Raw genomic sequence first — 19,216 nt, forward strand, 5'->3', positions numbered from 1 at the left:
AACAGTGCAGGCAGTGGCAGGACCAATCCTGGGTTTTCCCCACACAAGCGGCTCCCTTGAGTGACATGGGAGGAGGTGGGTCAAGGCCTGTGTTCTGCCCAATCCTGGGCTCAGTCTGGTACCTTCCTCCCACTGTACTTAAGGGGTTGCACCACCAAATTGTTGCAGTGCCTCTCCTCACTTGAGGTGTCTGTGTATTGGCACCCTCTGATCCTCTTCCCCTTGGGGGAGAGCGAGTGATACTTTTCCCTGACCTTCTAGCAAGGCAAAGGGAATGGTAAGGACTGCTTCAGGGGCCCTTGACCTGGAGTGTAGGTCCAGGGATCATCCAAAAGGTTGAAGGCCTGTGTGTGAGCTGTACTGGGCAGGAGCCCATGTTATACGGTGCTGAACAAAGGAAAAAAAGAAGTTCCAGTTGAATGTACTCTGGCCTAGAGTGCAATCTTTCTGGGGGGAGTGGAGTTATTCTTCTGCAGGAGATTGCCTTCATATATCTGGAGCCTGCAGCAGATGGAGGTGCTGTATGTCAGAGATAAGAACCCATGATGTACCCCAGAAGCCTGTCCTGTTCTCCCCAACAACAACGGCAGAGACTTAGATCTACTGTGAGCCAGCATGTATGCACCACCTTACACCGTGTAATGGCCAAATCTCCCAGAGGGTGGGGGAAACAGTGTTGCATATATATTAACAAAGTAAGTTAAGTCACAAGAATACTTATCCACTATGTCGATAAATAGGGCCCTACTGGAATGACTAACATAACGGATGCGAAAAAGGGAAGCAAAAAACATTTAAATACTTCAGGCCCATTCCCCAAAGTCAAATGCCGCTAGTTCTTCCCTTTTTCCTGAAAAAAAAATGCTCTCACAGGTGACTAGGTTCAAGTAGAAATCGTCAGATAAGGAATAGAATCAAAAATCGGCAAATAGTCTCCAAAAGATCCCTGTTCAGGTCACTCAGAGTAAAAAACTATGTTATTATAAATACAACTAGTATTTAGTATACCAACAACTTTATTTCATCTAGCAGTTTTTTGCCCATTGGGACTCAAAGCACTTCACAATTACAGTATAGTGCACGGTACGCCGCACATAGGAATTTTACAGACACATACAGATTTAGCGTTATGGTTGGTCTCGCAGTAGACACACAATCCGCCACCGGAACGTCTGAGAGGGTGTGTGCTCGCAGAGTCCCAGCAACCAGACTAATGGCCGATCAGGATGAACACAGCAGGGGTCCCTGCTTCTGAATGGAACTCCCGCTGTGTCAATGTGACGGTGAGGGGGTAATCAGGCCATAAATAAAGGTCTTATGTCCGGCTGGTTACCTCTGAGCCATATTGGGGAGATTAGAGTGTCAACTCTTGACCCCCGTCACGGCACATGCATTGTATTGTAATAAAGAATGTGTTTTACCTTTCCAAGAGTGCTAACCAGTGGAGATTCTCAGGCTATGAGTTTCAGGGTGGGTTTTGTGGTGGAAGTGTTGTTGGAATGTGTCCAAGTAGAAGGGGTCCAGAGTTGCTGGCCCTCCCAAAAATGTGTCTGGGAATTGGGTCAGATTCCCGAGGACATATAGACACCACCTTTGGGCAAAATCCTCCCTGGAAAGCAGTTGTGTGACTCACCGCCAGGCTTCCTTGCTTCAGCACAGAAAGGTAAATGAGGGCATAGGGATATGTGTATCCTGGGTACAGTCAAGGGTCCCTAGGTTAATGGGAGTCCCCCAGTATATGCCCCAATCACCAGAACCAAGAATAGAGGTGCTTCAACCATCGATAAGGTTGCAAGCTGATTTTATGTCTAAGTCCAAATTCCTATGTGTTTTAGAAAAGTAACTCTGGGATTGAACCTAAGCATCATTTGGTTCAACTTTTTACACACACTCTTATACAGATGCAGCGGCCGTTATTTTAACAAATCACGCGGTTTATACCTCAGAATACCCATGTCATGGCGCGGGATTACTTCCAACCGTACCACCTTAAAACGCGAGTGCATAAAATGGCATTTTAGTGTTCTGGCTTTTAAACACCTGAAATTGGCACACAACTGTACACATTACAATTCATTCATTTCATTGCAAACAATTGCACACAATCCATAAAATTCAAACAAAGCAACCACGATGAACACGCGTGCCTGGGGCGATTGGCCACGTTCATGACGCGTGGAGTACAGCAGCGCACACGAAAAAGGCACTGTGATGCCTTCAAATAACGGCCGCTGCATCTGTAGGAAGGTTTAGGAGCGCTGAAACTGAACGAGCGCATCTTTTCAGTCAAAGCTAACAAAAGAAGGCCTTACAGTAGACAATATTGTGAAATATTTTTATTTCTGACCTTGTGTATAATGGTATATGTTTATGCACTGTTTATGAGCTGGGGATTTCCAAGTCCGTGGTTCTGAGAGACCCTGTGGCTACCGCGTCTGCTCAGGTCCCGAAGTTGGAAGCCACAGAGATTGCCAAGGTGTTAAAGCCATTTGGGCGGAGGAGTTAGATTCAAGTACCCTCATCCTGGCATGAATGGAAGTCAGACTACCATTCACCCAGACCTTAAGACGCCCAACTCATGGGTGGAGTCTGACTCACAGGTGGCAGAGGTGCCAAGTTGGCGCATGCCCCTGTCAGATTTCGAATCCATCTTTGCCCGGCTTTAGTAGACTGTTAAGTCTATGATTGGCTGGCAGGAATTCTCCCACTCTCGGACTGGCTGGAGTATTTCATGAATGCGGCTGAAATACTATAAGAAAGTCAACAGACAATCTGGTCCTCAGCATCAAGCGCCAAGACAGCAGTGGCAAATTCAAAATCACCAAAAGATGCTCTTGGAGATATAGACGCGAGCCAGCTTCAGAAATTTGAAGGCAAGAAATTTTCAAGTCCCACTTTTCAGGGCCAAGTTCTGAAAAGAGAATGTAGCGGTCACGGCTGGAACTACACGCCAAAAAGAGTACCAGGACGTTTGGTACTATCTCCTGAACTTACAATTTAAAGAGGTTTGATGGGGACCTTAAAGAGACAGCAGGTGAGGGAATAAGTGCTGTAGATGGCAGTGATTGGCCACAATGGGTGGTAGGAGTGACTGAGTGTGGGTGAATACTCACACTCCCTATTCCAACCAAATGTATAATGTATGTAGCAAATAGTAATGTGCATTTACAGGTATAGAAACATTTAGTTTTATTTTTTTTCTAACCAATTTAGACAAGTACAGATGTGGAATAATACATTTACTATAGGTTCAAATGCACCCATCTCTAAGAATATTTTCATCAGAGACTATATACATTATACAAGAAATTCTAATTTTTAAATCCTTTATTGCAATTTACTTAACCCAAGAAAGTTCTTTTTACAGTCTTGTGTTAAAAGTTATAAGTTAGGACATCAAAACCAAAGTTACTATGTAACGAATATGTTGCAATTAAAATGCTGTTAATGTCACTCAGTACAAAAAAAATATAAACAAAAAAAACAACAACAAGGTGAGAGAAGGGGGTCAATGCAAAAGGAGATGCAAATGTTCAGTCTTTATCTTGCCAATACTTCTTCCTTTGGTCCACTACTCCCATCTTTGACTGATATTGGAGCCATCAGCCATAAAATCTAACTGCACAAATTTGGCAATACATAAAAAAAAAAAAAAACGAACAAGTCCACAGGTCCCTTTTGATACAAGTTCAGCCGAACATCTCCTGGGATGCATAGGTCATATATAAAAAGCCATCTTCATCCTTATGGTCTCTATACAGTTCAGACATAGTAAGGGACATGCTGGCAAGGCTCTTATTATTCACCAGGAGGTAGAATGCGTGTGTGGCAGATAAGGCCATGCGACTTCTGTACAAAAGAAATTAAAACACATTTAAAACAAACACTATAAGAGAACTTCTAACTTAAAAGTTCCATAAAGAAATCATTCCCAAATTTTAGATGGCTTCATATTCTATTTTAAAGTTAAAAGTATCATTTGTGAAAATGTTAAAAAGTCTGGATAGCATATGTTAGATAAGCAATGTGTGTGTCATTAACCATAAAACACCTCAACACGAACTGCATTTTACAATTTATGTTATGATAAAGTTCTGCCGCGGCATTAGATTTTAATGCTTTATAGATATTTTCATGAGTTTACCCAACAGTAGAAAGAATGCTGTAGAGCTTGTAATATTGTCAGAATCAAGAAATACAATATAAATTATACAAATAAATGGATGTTTTTTGTGTCATGAAAAAATTTAGATTGTTACCAGCTAAAGTAAGAAGATGATCCTCGGACTCATTTTAATGATAAACACATCATTAGGGATAATTTTCTAACTTGAATTGGTTGAATCCATACACACATCGGTGCGCAAAGTGGGCGGACGAGACTCGCTACGGGGGGCGCAGGGTTTACAGAGCCCCCGCGCACTTCCCGAAGGCATTTCAATTAATGCCGGGGGAGCTCCAGGGCCTCTGTAAACCTTACTAAACCTTGATTCAGACATGCCTGGTGACGCATCATCAAATTACGCCGCGGGACATGATCTGTCACGTTGCCATGACAACGTGACATCATGACGTCTGAATTAAGGTAAGAGGGGGGCGGCGCGAGGAGAGGGGGAAAGACAGCAGGGGGACGCAGGGGTAAAATATGATTGCGCCCCCTGCTCTACAGTATAAATATGTATATAAAAAAAAAAAAAAAAAAAAACACTAAAGTACATTTTTTTCAGTTGTATTAACACCAGTGGAAAACAGAGATTAATGGGAAAATAAAAAATTCTGATCCGTGTACTCCCTTGTTCTCGAGATATACTGTACACCAGTTATTTAAATCCCCTACATCATGCAGACCAAAAGGCATTGCAGGAGATTTAAATCTATATTTAGTTTCCCCAGAACGGAAGGTCCCAGTAAGCAACTGAGTAACCAGGGGGTCCCTGTAGCCAAGATTAACTGTCCACATTCGAGAGGCCACTGCTTTCAATCCATTAAAAATAGGGGGTTGTGAAACAAACAAAAAAAAAAACTGTACAGGGAAACCCTTAAGTTATCCAAAATATATCATGCAAGTTAAATAAACACTCCCAAACTTGCACAGGTTCTAACACCAGTTTAAAATATTATGCGGTAACTTCCAGCACTGTGTTCCTGAGAAAGCAGGCGAGCCACCCAAGGCTGAAAAAAGTCTAAAATTGCTTACATTTCACATACAAAAAAAAAATGATTTTTAATCTTGTTGGGCAAGCTGAACAATCCATTTAACCATGATGCTTTCCAATACAAACAAACAAATTCAAATCCATGGTAAACTCAAGGCTAGGAAGGAGGAGGGTGGGGGGGGGGGGGGGAAAGGCTGACAAAGACTATGTAACGTCAAAGAGATTCCACTACAAATTCCTCCCTCCTGGCCCAAACCCAACATAACCATACACCCTGGACTACTCAAAACCCTTGCACCAGTACACTAACCACAGCTCACTCTAATGGCAAACACCACAAATTTACAACTTGCAAGCAACTACTCAAATTTCTATTCATACCATTACTCTCTTTAGCAGGTCATATTGAACCTAACCCAGGTCCTCCCATTTCAGCTCTGTCTCATACCCCTGAGAATGCCACCTTTAAAATTCCAAAAAGGTCTGTCGCCCACAAATATCCAGAGCCTCCTGCCCAAACTGGATGAACTAAGAGCATGGTGCCTTATGCAAAAACCCAAAGCCATCGTTCTTACAGAAACATAGCTAACCCCTAAAACCTCTGATGCAAATATCGCCATTCAGGGATACTCCATTTCTAGGAGAGATAGGTCAAAGAGAGGAGGGGTGTTATTTTATATTGCAGACACCTTACAATTTACTTTGTTAAATTGCGCCCCCAAGCCCACCCTTTTGAAATCCTAGTTGGCAAAATCTGCCTCCCCTTTTCTAAGCCCATCTTGGTTGCTGGCATCAACCACCCCCCCTAAAGCCCCTCTACAGTCCCTGACTGATATCACCCAGTTTCATGGCTCCATTTCCTCTCTGAATGAGAAGAGTGAGCTGCTCATTCTTGGGGATTTCAACTTCCATTGGCTTGACCCTAAAAACCACAAAATCCAGATACAAATTAAGTCACATAACCTAACGCATCTCATTTCCCAACCCACACGGACAAATCTGAAAATCGCACAACCATTCCTTGCTAGACTGGATTCTCTCCTCAAATCCCAGCAGAATCCAATCTTCTGGCATCCTTCCTGACATTTTCAGTGACTATGCAATAATGTACTGTGCAAGGAAAATTAAATCACCCCAATCAAGCCCTAAAGTTCTCCTCACTAGAACATTTAGAAACTTTAACCCACAACAGTTTCTGGCTGACCTTACCAACTGCCCTTGGCACAGAATTCATTTAATTCCCGACCCAGATCCTGCGCTCGACTATTTCCAATCCGAGTTCTTAAAACTGATACCCATGCTCCACTACGCAGAATAAGGGTACGGGGGCCCACCTTCCATGGGTTATAACTGACCTTATAGCCCTCTACCAGTTCAAGGATGCCTTTTGGAAAAGCTACAAAGTAACTGGCACTATCAAGGATCTCAATCACTACAGATGCCTGCAGAACATATGCACCAGGCAAACAAGGGATGCAAAAGCACAATATTACTCTAACAATCTCCTCCAGAATAAATCAAATCCAGCTAACTTCTGGAAGGTTATCAACAACATATTCCTGCCTTCTAACCATCAACAACCAAGTAATATCACTAAGGGGGATACAAGTCTAACAAACCCCACTGACATTGCAAATGCATTCAATTACTATTTTGTGGGGTGTGCTACTAACTTATTAGCGAAACGCAACCCAAACCACAAACATGAATCTCATCCTGGGAGTACCCATATAGCCCCATCCCATCCCAACACTGCCCACAATTTGGCCCAGTAACCGAAGGAGATTACACAAGCGCTCCTCAAATTAAAAATAAGCAGCCAATGTGGACCTGATTTACTACAATTTAAGTTCCTAAGACTGTGTCCCAGCCATTGCCAAACCAATTGCTTAATTAATCAACTCTATTCTGTCTGCAGGCCATATCCCCAAGACCTAGAAAACTGCCAGAATTGTCCCAATCTTCAAAAGTGGGGACAAAAACACAATCTCTCTTCTCCCAATACTATCCAAAGTCATGGAAAAAATTGTTCACTCCCAATTAAGCGATTACTATGCCAAGACAAATTTCCCTAGCCAATTCCAATCTGGCTTTCGCCCCAAACACTCACCGTAACTACCCTGCTAAAAGTTTGCAATGAAATCCAGTGTGGAATGGAACAGGGACAACTCACTAATGCAATATTCATAGATTTTGCAAACACTTTTGATACTGTTGATCATGCTATCCTGCTTAACAAACGCCAGTGCTCTGGAATAGGGAAGCATGCTTTAAACTGGTTTCAGTCCTACCTATCGGTAGATCCCAATATGTGTCCATCTCAGGCTCCAACTCCAACCCCTTGGATATAACCTGTGGTGTCCCGCAAGGCTCTGTTCTGAGGCCCTTACTCTTCTCAGTGTTCATCAATGATTTTCCCACAGCTTGTAAGGAATCTTCAATACACATGTATGTAGATGACAATCCTATATGCACACAGCTATAGCCTCTCTGACCTTGAACACATACTTCAATCTGACTTTGAGACTCGAAACTGAATTTCCAAAAACAAAATTGTTTCTAAACACTAACAAGACTAACAATGGTATTTGGGACCAATACATTTTTAAAGCTTCCAGTGACTGAGCTCCAGATCAGAACCAACGCTACCACCACCCCAACTCCTGTTACTAGTTTGAAATATTTGGGCATATGGTTTGACTCCCATTTAACATTCGGGATGCACATTGATACCCTGAAATCCAAAACCTATGCCAAACTGGGTGTACTTTACAGGAACAAATTCTCCCTAAGCCTGCTGGTCAGAAAACGTATCGCACAGCAGATTCTAATGCCAATTATCGACTATGGAGACATACTATACGGCTCAGCACCCCAAACCCACCTTAGCAAACGTGACACCATCTACAATTCAATATGCCGTTTTGTTTTCCAATGTAACTACAACACACATCACTACAAAATGCTCAACGAACTAGATTGGACATCACTTGAGTTTAGGTGCAAAGTTCATCTTTCCTGTCTTGCCTTCAAATACTTTCTGGGCAAGCTACCCATCTATCTGAACAAGTTTCTCACCCCTACCACATGCAGCACTTATCTGAGACCAGACTCCCAAAGACTGTTCATGGTCCTAAGGATCAAAGTATCCGGCCGCTCCTCCTCTTACCGTGCACCCCAAAACTGGAACAACCTATCAGAGACTCCCGCATCCACCACCAGTTTAAGTTCTTTCAAAACCAAAGCCGTCTCACATTTTAATCTGGTCTGTAACTGTTTCATACGCCTATAATATATATTATCTTTAACTGTGCATGCAATGTCATATATAATGTATACCCTGTTCACTTATGGAACTGTATTTTCAAACATGTATTATTTGTCATTTTAACTCTATGACCAGGACATACTTGAAAACGAGAGGTAACTCTTAATGTATTACTTCCTGGTAAAACACATTATAAAGAAATAAAATTATTTTACAGTTTAGGTTAGTCAAGCATTAAGGTCTTGATAATTTAGCAAGCACACAATCCCTTCAATGTCTGAACCCAACACCCACCACATATATGTGTGAAAAGGAGTGTTCCTGGGTTTGTGGCCAAATGTAAACAAATGTTTTTTTTAAAGACATGTCCTGGGTCCAGCAGCTCTCCCTACCTGCATGAATGTCACTAAAGCTTCACACCTGCGCCGGACATTGAGCCCACCCAGAAGACATGCCTAAAATCTGAATTAGTCTGTAGGATTGGGGCAGTACCAGAGGCCTTCCTCCTCCCAAAGATGTATGTATAACGTTTATATAGTGCCATACAGGTATATAGCGCTTCCCATCAATACTGCACTTTACATAATATTATAACAGTGGGAATAAGCACTTCAGACATGAAAGTAAGAATAGGAAAGGTAGTCACAGCCCCAAAGAGCTTACAATCTTAAGTAGTAAGTAGGGAGAACTTTGAGACTGTAGGAGGGTGTTATGGTAAGCGCATCTGCAATGGGTCAAGGTTAGTGTATCAGGATGTACAGTATAGTATCAACCAGTGGGGCTACCCATAGGCTTAAAAGACATGTTTTACGAAAGATCCTAAAAAAGGTGGAGATAGAGGGTGCCAGTCAAATATTGTGGGGAAGGACATTCCAGAGGTGTGGGGCAAAGTGTGGGAAAGGTTTTAGGCAGGAGAGGGCTTTAGATACAAAAAAGGAGTAGACCGAAAAAATCTTTGATTAGAACGCAATAGTCGGGCAGGTGAATAGCATTAAATTAGGGCTGAGAGGTAAGGAGAGACTGAAGACTTAATAGCCTTAAAAATGAGGAGAATTTTGTAAATGATACCGACTTAAATTGGAAGCCAGAAGAGGGATCTCAGAACGAGGAATGTGGAGAAAGATTTAGGAAAGAGTAAAGTGATTCTAGCAGCAGCATTTAGGATAGATTGCAGGGGAGACAGGCGAGTCAGGAAAGTGTGTGCTCATGTGCGGTCTTGCACAAGAAAAAAGGAGGGGGGGAAAGAGCACATGCGCCAGAGAAAGAGGGAGGGTGGAGAGCGCGCAAGAGAAAGAGGGAGAGTGAAAGCAAGAGAAAGAGAGGTGGTCTATTTTTGACTGGTTTAAAAGATTGTTGCAGAGATTCCATTGGATTAACCAATGGAACAATAAAAAGGAGTGTGACAGTAGGGGTTTACCAGGCTATCTAATAATGGTTAAGCCCTCTGGTTACCCCTGAAACCGTGGGGTCCCTGGTAGCTCGATAAGACAGGGAACAGGGATTATACATGTAAAAATAAAGTGACCCCGGCTTTTTTCTGTTTTCATTTTCCCTTTGCCCTAGAACTGTGAGATTTTTTTTTGTAATGTAACAACAAAAATGTAAATCATGATTTACAAATGTTCCCAAGTAGCTGTACTCAAAGTCTCAGTATATAAGACTATCATAGTCAGGGTATTCAATTGTCCCATTTGAGGGAGATATATGTCTCACTGCAAAATTACACACGAGAGTGGGTATCTAATATATGACGCAAAATAAATTGTATTACATTTTCGCAGCGACGATAATAAACAAAATGTGTATGAACACTAATGTTAAAATCCCCATATAGGCGGCTCAATATTGACTCGAGACATAATATGCAGTATAAAACTACCTAGTAGGTCTGTTGTACTGTATGTCTAAGCTGTAAAGGAAATGGGAGCCTCACACCCCCTAGTGGCGCTTCTCAATGCTAACCAAAGCAATAGTAAAATCTGCTTAATGAACAGCCGTCAATATTGAATGATGCAAAACAGTCCAAACAGTGGTGTGACGGACCCCCCAATAGCCTCTTGAATGAGGTAAGTCTTATATGGGGTAAGGACCTTGATAAGTATTGTACTCACTGTTGAAGTAGTATGACGTGTGGCTGATCCGGTGTGCTCCTGCTGATTGAGTGGCGACAAGTTCCAGGAAAAAGAAGCGGTGCAACTCCCACGCACGTATAAACACAGACCAGGGTAAAGACACTCAAGTGTAAGCTTTATTTACACCAGACAGCCCCAAAAACCACTCTGACGCGTTTCGCACGGTACACCGTGCTTTGTCAAAGAGAACATAAACACAAGACAAAAAAATCGGCTTAAAATACCGCGTTCCGACCAATGGCAACTCGGCACACAGCCAGTAACTCCCACCTGCTGAATATTCAATCGCTAAGCTGGCTAATCAAAGCGGGGGGAGTGTGTATCAAGCACCACAGGGTAGAGAAAGGTAACTTTAAAAATAACCAGGTAAAAGGATGTAAGGCATGGAGTTATAACATTTAAAGAATATACTTCAAATATTGATCCATATTACCTGGTCATAACAATACATAAGAGCAAAGATATATGAATACTAGCTGAGAGACTCGGCGTTGCCCGGGATGTAATGTTCCTGCTCCTCTCTCTCTCTTTCCCTGTCTCCCCCCTCTCCCCCTGTCTCCCCCCCTCTTCCCCTGTCTACCCCCTATCTCTTCTCCTGTCTCCCCCCTCTGTTTGTCCCCCGTTCCAATCAATCCAGCTTCCCCCCCCCCTTTACAGGTACGGTCCCTCCCCCCTCCTCCCCCATTTACCGGTCCGGTCCCCCTACCCCTTTCCAGCTCCGTTCCCCCCTCCTTTACAACTTCATGCACTGTGTGTGTGTGTGTGTGTGTGTGTGTGTGCGCGCCAGTGTGTGTGCGCGTGTGTGTGCGCGTCAGTCAGTGGGTGGGTGTGCGCGTCAGTCAGTGTGTGTGCGCACCAGTCAGTGGGTGTGTGCGTGCGCACGCCAGTCAGTGGGTGTGTGCGCGCCAGTCAGTGTGTGTGTGTGCATGCGTGCGCCAGTCAGTGTGTGTGTACGTGCGTGCGCCAGTCAGTGGGTGTGTGCGCGCGCGCGCCAGTCAGTGGGTGTGTGTGCGCGCCAGTCAGTGGGTGTGTGTGTGCGCCAGTCAGTGTGTGTGTGTGCGTACGCCAGTCAGTGGGTGTGTGTGTGTGTGCACATGCGCCAGTCAGTGGGTGTGTGTGTGTGCGCGCGCCAGTCAGTGGGTGTGTGTGTGAGTGCGCCAGTCAGAGGGTGTGTGTGTGTGTGTGCGTGCACCAATCAGAGGGTGTGTGTGTGTGTGTGCGCACCAGTCAGTGGGTGTGTGTGTGTGCGCACCAGTCAGTGGGTGTGCGCGCGCGCACCAGTCAGTGGGTGTGTGCGCGTGCGCCAGTCAGTGTGTGTGTGTGTGCGCGTGCGCCAGTCAGTGTGTGTGTGTGTACGTGCGCCAGTCAGTGGGTGTGTGTGTGTGTGTGCGTGCGCCAGTCAGTGGGTGTGTGCGCGCGCGCGCCAGTCAGTGGGTGTGTGTGTGTGTGTGCGTGCGCCAGTCAGTGGGTGTGTGTGTGCGCGCGCCAGTCAGTGGGTGTGTGTGTGTGTGTGTGCGTGCGCCAGTCAGTGTGTGTGTGTATGTGTGTGTGTGTGCGCGTCAGTCAGTGGGTGTGTGTGTGTGCACGTGCGTCAGTCAGTGGGTGTGTATGCGCGTGCACCAGTCAGTGTGTGTGTGTGGGTGTGTGTGTGTGCGTGCGCCAGTCAGTGGGTGTGTGTGTGTGCGCGTGCGCCAGTCAGTCGGTGTGGGTGTGTGTGTGTGTGTGCGCCAGTCAGTGGGTGTGTGTGCCAGTCAGTGGGTGTGTGTGTGTGCGCGCGCGCCATTCAGTGGGTGTATGTGCGCGCGTGCCAGTCAGTGTGTGTGTGTGTGCGTGTGCCAGTCAGTCAGTCAGTGTGTGTGCGTCAATCAGTGTGTGTGTGCGCGTCACTGTGTGTGTGTGTGTCAGTCAGTGGGTGTGCGTGTGCGCGTGCCAGTCAGTGTGTGTTTCAGACAGGCAGTTCGTGTGTCAGTCAGTTTGTGTTTGTTGTGTGCCCCCCCCCCTCTGCTTTTTCCTCTGCCCCCCCTCTGCTTTTACCTCTGCTCCCCCCCTCTGCTTTTACCTCTGCTCCCCCCCCCCTCTGCTTTTTCCTCTGCTTTTTTCTCTACCCCCCCCCCCTCTGCTTTTTCCTCTGCCCTGTCGCGAAGGGGGGGTGGGGGGTGGTTGTTGATACCTGCTCACGCTCCCGGCTTCCCGGCCTGGCCGCTGGTCCGGGCGGGGGGGTCGATACCTGCTGGCGCCACCTCGGCCGTGGGGGGGGGCGGTAGGCAGCGAGAGGTGAGGTGGAGGTGGAGGAGGGGGCGTTTGAGGTTAGGCAGTGGCGCCGAGGAGCGTGCGCCGCTGGCCCCATGGTTCAGAGGCTGGGGTTTGCTGTGGGGGGGGATGTGGGGAGAGGTGAGGCTGGGGCGCCGCTGGCCGTGGGTAGCGGTGCAGAGGCTGGGGTTTGCTGGGGGATGTGGGGAGAGGAGGTGGAGAGGAGGTGGAGAGGAGGTGGAGAGGAGCTGGAGGCGGAACCGAGGAGCGTGCAGCGTTATTACCAACGGGTGAGTGTGACCAATGAGGCGTGCGGAGCGGGGCTGGTCCACGGACCAATCTGATTGGCCAGCGGATGAGTGACAGACCAACTGACCAATCAGATTGGCCTTATCAGATTGGCCTTTGGGACAGACATACAACGTTTTGAGAAATATATAGATAGATAAAAACAAGAATCGGGGGCTGTATTAATCCTGACATATGAATTGCTACTAAAATCTCATCTCCGATTTACACACAATTATTGAAAAATATATTAAGCACGTATATATTAAAAAATATATAAAGCAAAAACAGAAAGACCAAAACTAAAACAACAACAGTCACTCCTTCTATAAACATATGAGTCTCTTTTGTCACTATGACCACGATAGGAATATAAATCCAACAATACATAGATATATAATGGTTGGATGTATAATAGTACACCCTGAAATTTTAGTTATAATATTAATACCAATACAGAGAAATTCAGGGTAATACCTATCATGAAATGCATTTTATGCATAGGTATTGTGACCTCTTTAATTAATGATATCTGAACAATGAAATTACAGGTTATAATGACAAGAGTATATGAATATACAGATATAACAGTATAGGCAACAAAATCCAATAGAAAATCCAACTGTCAGGTGACTTGCTAGGCCCATATAACCCCAGATAGAACAGCTTTATGCTGCCTGCAGGCCTTCTCCAAGTAGCCCATTGTAAGCTGAAGTTTAAAAGCAAGTTCAAAAGAAGTGAAGAAGTGGACAACCCCTAATGGCCCATTCTTGCATTTGAACTACGCTGGAAAGGAGAATATCATCTATACCTGACTGCACATCTCAGCACTTGACTACGGCTGTGATGCTGCCTTTGCCATTTATATTTGCTGTGACCTCACTTCTCAAATTATGCACTTCTTTCTACCAGCCTCCTTATAACTCTAACTCTATTCATATCTCCATCACTCCTTCCTTCGCCACTTCTCAGTTCACATTATCTCCTTTCTTAAATGCGCCCTCTGACATTGCATAGCTATTCCCCATGCACTAAATCATACTCCTACAAATTCTCCTCACACATTCTCTTTCTATCCATACTTCTCCTCTTGCTTCTGGGGATCTCTCTCCCAATCCCTGTCCCTGCTTAAATTTCTGTATGCTCTTGTCCTCGCCTGCGAAATGCAACCTCTACTCCTTCTGGTGTTCACCCCTCTAACCTCATACCCATCCCGTCACCCTCCCCCCTCTCTCCCTATCTCATGTGCCCTTTGGAATGCTCGCTCCCTTTCGAACAAGTTCCTCCCTGTGCATGACTTCTTTCTCTATCACTCTCTGCTCCTCTTTGCTATAACTGAGACCTGGCTCACTGAGTCTGACTCTGTAAGCTGCCCTCTCTTATTGTGGCCTTTCTTTCTTCCCTGATGGCAGGGGTGGAGGCGTGGGGCTCCTGCTCTCCTCTCTCTGCCATTACCGAACCCTTCCTATTCCTCCCTCTTATTTTTCCCTCCTTTGAGGCTCACACTGTGCAGATCTTCTCTCCTCTCCCTGTCCACGTGGCGGTCATCTAAATCGCCCACCTACCTCTACTCATCCCCCTTCTGCCTCTCTCTCTCACTTTGAATCCTGGCACTCTTTCTTTCTCTCCTCAGACTCCCCTGTTCTTCTCCTCGGGGACTTCAATTGCCACATTGATGACCCCTCTCTCCCTTGGGCTTCCCGCTTTCTCTCTAACCTCTTCTTTTGGCTTTCAACAGTGGACTGCAGCCAGCACCCACAAGGATGGCCACTACCTAGACCTGGTTTTCACTAAAAACTTCTCTCCCCGATTTCTCCATTTCCCCTCTCTGACCATCACCTCATCCTCTATCTCGCTTCTCCCCCTCCATCTACCCCCCGGTTCTGCAGAAACCTGTGCTCTATTCACCTACCAGACTTTGATTCCACTTTACGCTCCTCCCTCTCCACTCAGCTCTGCTACAGACCCTGACAACCTGGTCAGTAACTACAACTCTGCCTTATCCTCCTCTCGATCTACATGCCCCGCTTTCTCTATACCGTCCTCGCCCTTCTAACCCCAGACCCTGGCTAAATTCCCACATGCGCATGCTGCGTTCCTCCACTCGTTCCTCTGAACGCCTCTAGGAGGAAATCTCACACTCTCGCAGACTTCCTTCACTACACATGTATGCTATCCTGTTTCAACTCTGCCCTCCCGCAAGCTAAACAATCCTACTTTTCTTCACTAATCAACACACACACACACACACACAAGTCTAACCCATGCCGACTTCTCTGTCTTTGACGCTCTACTCAAACCACCCTCAGCTGCCTCTTCTTCCTCCATCTCCGCCCAGGACTTTGATGACTATTTTAAAGAAAATGTGGAATCCATACATCAGAACATCCCCTCTGTTTCTTCCTCCCATCCTACACCTCTTCCTAACTCTCCTCCTGCCTTCCTTGACACTTTTCCCCCTGTCTCAGAGGAGGATGTGTCACTGTTGATCTCCTCTTCCCCCTCTACCACTTGCTCTCTTGACCCCATTCCCTCCCATCTCCTAAAACCTCTTGGTCCTACTATAATCCCTACCCTCACACACATTTCAACTCCTCCCTCTACTCTGGAACCTTTCCATCCTCCTTCAAACATGCAACAGTCATACCATTACTCAAAAACAGCAAGCTTGACCCTACCTGTCTTTCCAACTATCGACCTGGCTCCCTCCTGCCTTTTGCATCCAAACTCCTTGAACGTCTTGTATTCTCGCTTGCTCCATTTTCTCAACACCTATTCTCTCCTACACCCTATACAATCAGGCTTCCGCACTGCTCACTCCACGGAAACAGCCCTCACTAAAATAACGGATGACCTCCATGCTGTCAAAGACAGAGGTCATTACACTCTGCTCATATTACACGTGAACCACCCTCTTCTTCACATTCTCCAAACTCTTGGTATCCGTAACAAAGCTCTATTCTGGATCTCTTCTTACCTCTCCCATCGTACTTTCAGTGTCTCTTCTGCTAACACCTCCTCCTCTATTGATCTCTCTGTGGGGGTACCCCAGTGCTCTGTCCTGGGACCTCTTCTCTTTTCTCTGTACACACTCTCTCTAGGGTTTAAATATCACCTCTACGCTGACGACACAAATTTACTTTTCAACACCCGAACTTACACCTGCTGTACAAACCAAAGTTTCTGAACGTCTCTCTGCTATATCATCCTGGATGGCCCTCTGCCGCCTTAAACTCAACATGGCAAAAACAGAGCTCCTCATACTTCCTCCCAAACCTGGCCCTACTACCTCCTTCCACATTACTGTTGAAAGTACGATCATTCACCCAGTAACCCAAGCACGCTGCTTAGGGGTCACACTCTCTTACATTCTCCTCACATTCAGAACGTTTCGAAAACCTGTCGCTTTTTCCTCCGCAATATCACAAAGATACGCCCGTTTCTGTTGCTCGACTGCTAAAACAGTGACTCATGCCCTCATTCTCTCCCGTCTTGATTAATGTAACCTCATACTACCCGGCCTTCCTGCCTCTCACCTGTCTCCCCTACAATCTATCCTAAACGCTGCTGCCAGAATCACTCTACTCTTTCCTAAATCTGTCTCCACGTCTCCCCTCCTGAAATCCCTTTTCTGGCTTCCGATCAAATCCCGCATCTCACATTCAATTCTCCTTCTCACTTTTAAAGCTTTACACTCTTCAGCCTCTCCTTACATCTCAGGCCTAATTTCTCGTTATGCACCATCCCAACTCTTGCGTTCTTCTCAAGGATGTCTTCTTTCTACCCCCTTTGTATCTAAAGCCCTCTCCCGCCTTAAACCTCTCTCACTTACTGCCCCGCACCTCTGGAATGCCCATCCCCTCAATACTCGACTAGCACCCTCTCTACCCACCTTTAAGACCCACCTTAAGACACTTTCTTAAAGAAGCATATAATTAGCACTGTGGATTATACTGGACACATGACACATGATACATAAAGCTTGGCCCCCTGCAGACGCACTTACCAGAATTCCCTCCTACTGTCTCTGTACGTTCTCCCTACCTACCAATTAGACTGTAAGCACCTCAGAGCAGGGACTCCTTTTCCTTAATGTTACTTATGTCTGAAGCACTTATTCCCATGACCTGTTATTTATATTATCTGTTATTTATTTGATTACCACGTGTATTACAACTGTGAAGCGCTATGTACATTAATGGCGCTATATAAATAAAGACATACAATGGTGAAGGGTTAAACGGACTCTTAGGTTTGCAATTCTCTAAGTAGGTGAAAGGGTGTGTCTTCCTCTATATCTAAATTAGGCATAGGTGATTCAGATGGGTGTTTGGAGAAGAAACCTATCAGAGATTCCTAAAGAATCGTGCAAAATCTACTTCCAATTGTAAATGGTCTGTAAATGTTGTAGGAAAGACCCTTGCACAGGACATGATATTCCTCCTCAGAAAGGATCTTATTGGAAATATTTACCACCAAGGAACTTGGGAGCGGGTCTCCATCCCTTTGAGCGGATTTTGAGGTGATATTTTCTCCCCACCCGGTGTGTTTTCCGCGTCTTCCCCTTGGTGGTTGCTGATCTAAAAAACACAATGTCCCTGCAGAGGAATCGCTCTCTCCCCGTAGAATCCACAATTTCTTCTTGCTGCTGTTGTCTCGTTTGGGGCTTCTGTTGTCTCCATCTTCTTATTTCTCCATGGGATTCTTTGTATTGCCAATTGTTCACTTTGCCGTTAAATAATCATGTGCATCTCTTAAAAATGAACTTATCTTTCTTGTTTCAATCTCTCTAGAGAAAGACGCAAGACTATCAACTAACTTTGTTGAAAGTATTGAGATCCTGTGGCTGTAAAGTGGTTTTGAGTGTGTCTTGTAATTTGTTTACCTGTTTTTTTTTTCACCTTACTCTTAGTGTGCATCAGCTTCGGTAGTTACACAGTAGGATCCTTGACCCTTTTGCATGCGTAGATCAGTGTTTATATTCATTATCTCCTTGTGGTGCTGGACTTTGTTCAACTACATTTACTGTTTTTCACCTGGATTTATTCCTTTAGTGTATTACTGTTTTTAGGGAGTTTTTTTTAAATTTTATTATAGGGTATTAAGGGAAGTACCATTGGACACTTAATGCCCTTTGGGACATGCCTGAAGAAGGGGTCCCAACTTCTAAACGTTGCCCCCCTTCCCCTGCATTATCTTTGTTTGCACTCCCCTCCCCCTCTCACCCTTTCTTCCCCATTGTGGTTTATCATCCCCTTTTCCCCCGTTTTCCTCCCTTTTTCCCTTACATATATTTTTTCTTTATTGTTAAAATACCCCTTGGTGGTATGGGTTCTATTTTTCAGTAAACTATTTTGGCTTATATCTGTAACAGTGTTTTCCCATCCCACTTCACCCCCCCTCCCCCGGCCAAATCGCAGATAGGGGCCATTACAGGGTGTACGTGGTGCATACCTGCTGGTAACAAGAGGGCTGAGTCGTCTGCGATGACTTTGGGACACAAGAACAGGTTTCTGGAGTCCATACCCCACACAATACTGAGCAGTGCAGCGCCTCCATCTGCCGTAGGCTCCAGGAATGTATGGAGATGTTCTCCCATGGAAGAACTTGTACTCTTCCCCATTAAATAGGGTTCCTCCTTGTTCCACAATGCACCAATTTAAATTTCACATATACTATTGTGAGTGCTGTCTATTTTTGTCTTGGTGTATATCTGCCCTTTAAAGACGTGCACCACCCCCTCCTTTTTGACCTCATGTCATTTTCTGAGGATATCCCCCCGTCACAGGCAACTAGCAATTTTTTTGCATATTCTGTTTTAGATGCTAACCGCATCGCAACCCTGTGTATGGGTAAGAGAAATCTCATGTCAGATGATCACTCTCTAGATATCCCCAAAGACTTAGAGAAAGTATTAAAGCATAAAATTAGTCTTTAACTACATACCACGACATTGGCAGAATATTTCCGTTTTAAGCCTATCCAGGGGTTTACGCTGCAACCCGAGACCAACCTGGTTTGCGAATCAAAAGTAATATTGTGAAAAATGGGAGAGAACACTGAATAAGTGTTTCCAGGATCTCATAATCTTAATGATTTGTGTCCATTCAAAAAGATCTAAT

The 19,216-nt window shown here is 45.1% G+C and overlaps 1 protein-coding gene across 1 annotated transcript in view; it reads right to left on the bottom strand.

Moving 5' to 3' along the window:
• Positions 1-3,251: 3,251 nt before the first annotated feature.
• Positions 3,252-19,216, bottom strand: part of MAP1LC3C (microtubule associated protein 1 light chain 3 gamma) — a 58,727-nt gene continuing 42,762 nt past the window's right edge. The window contains exon 4 of the mRNA XM_075594779.1: positions 3,252-3,849. Within this exon, the coding sequence (XP_075450894.1) occupies positions 3,690-3,849 (160 nt within the window). The 3' untranslated portion in view covers positions 3,252-3,689. The remainder of the gene's footprint in view (positions 3,850-19,216) is intronic.

Source organism: Ascaphus truei, chromosome 4 (assembly GCF_040206685.1).
Source record: "Ascaphus truei isolate aAscTru1 chromosome 4, aAscTru1.hap1, whole genome shotgun sequence".
Classification (NCBI taxonomy): Eukaryota; Metazoa; Chordata; class Amphibia; order Anura; family Ascaphidae; genus Ascaphus; species Ascaphus truei.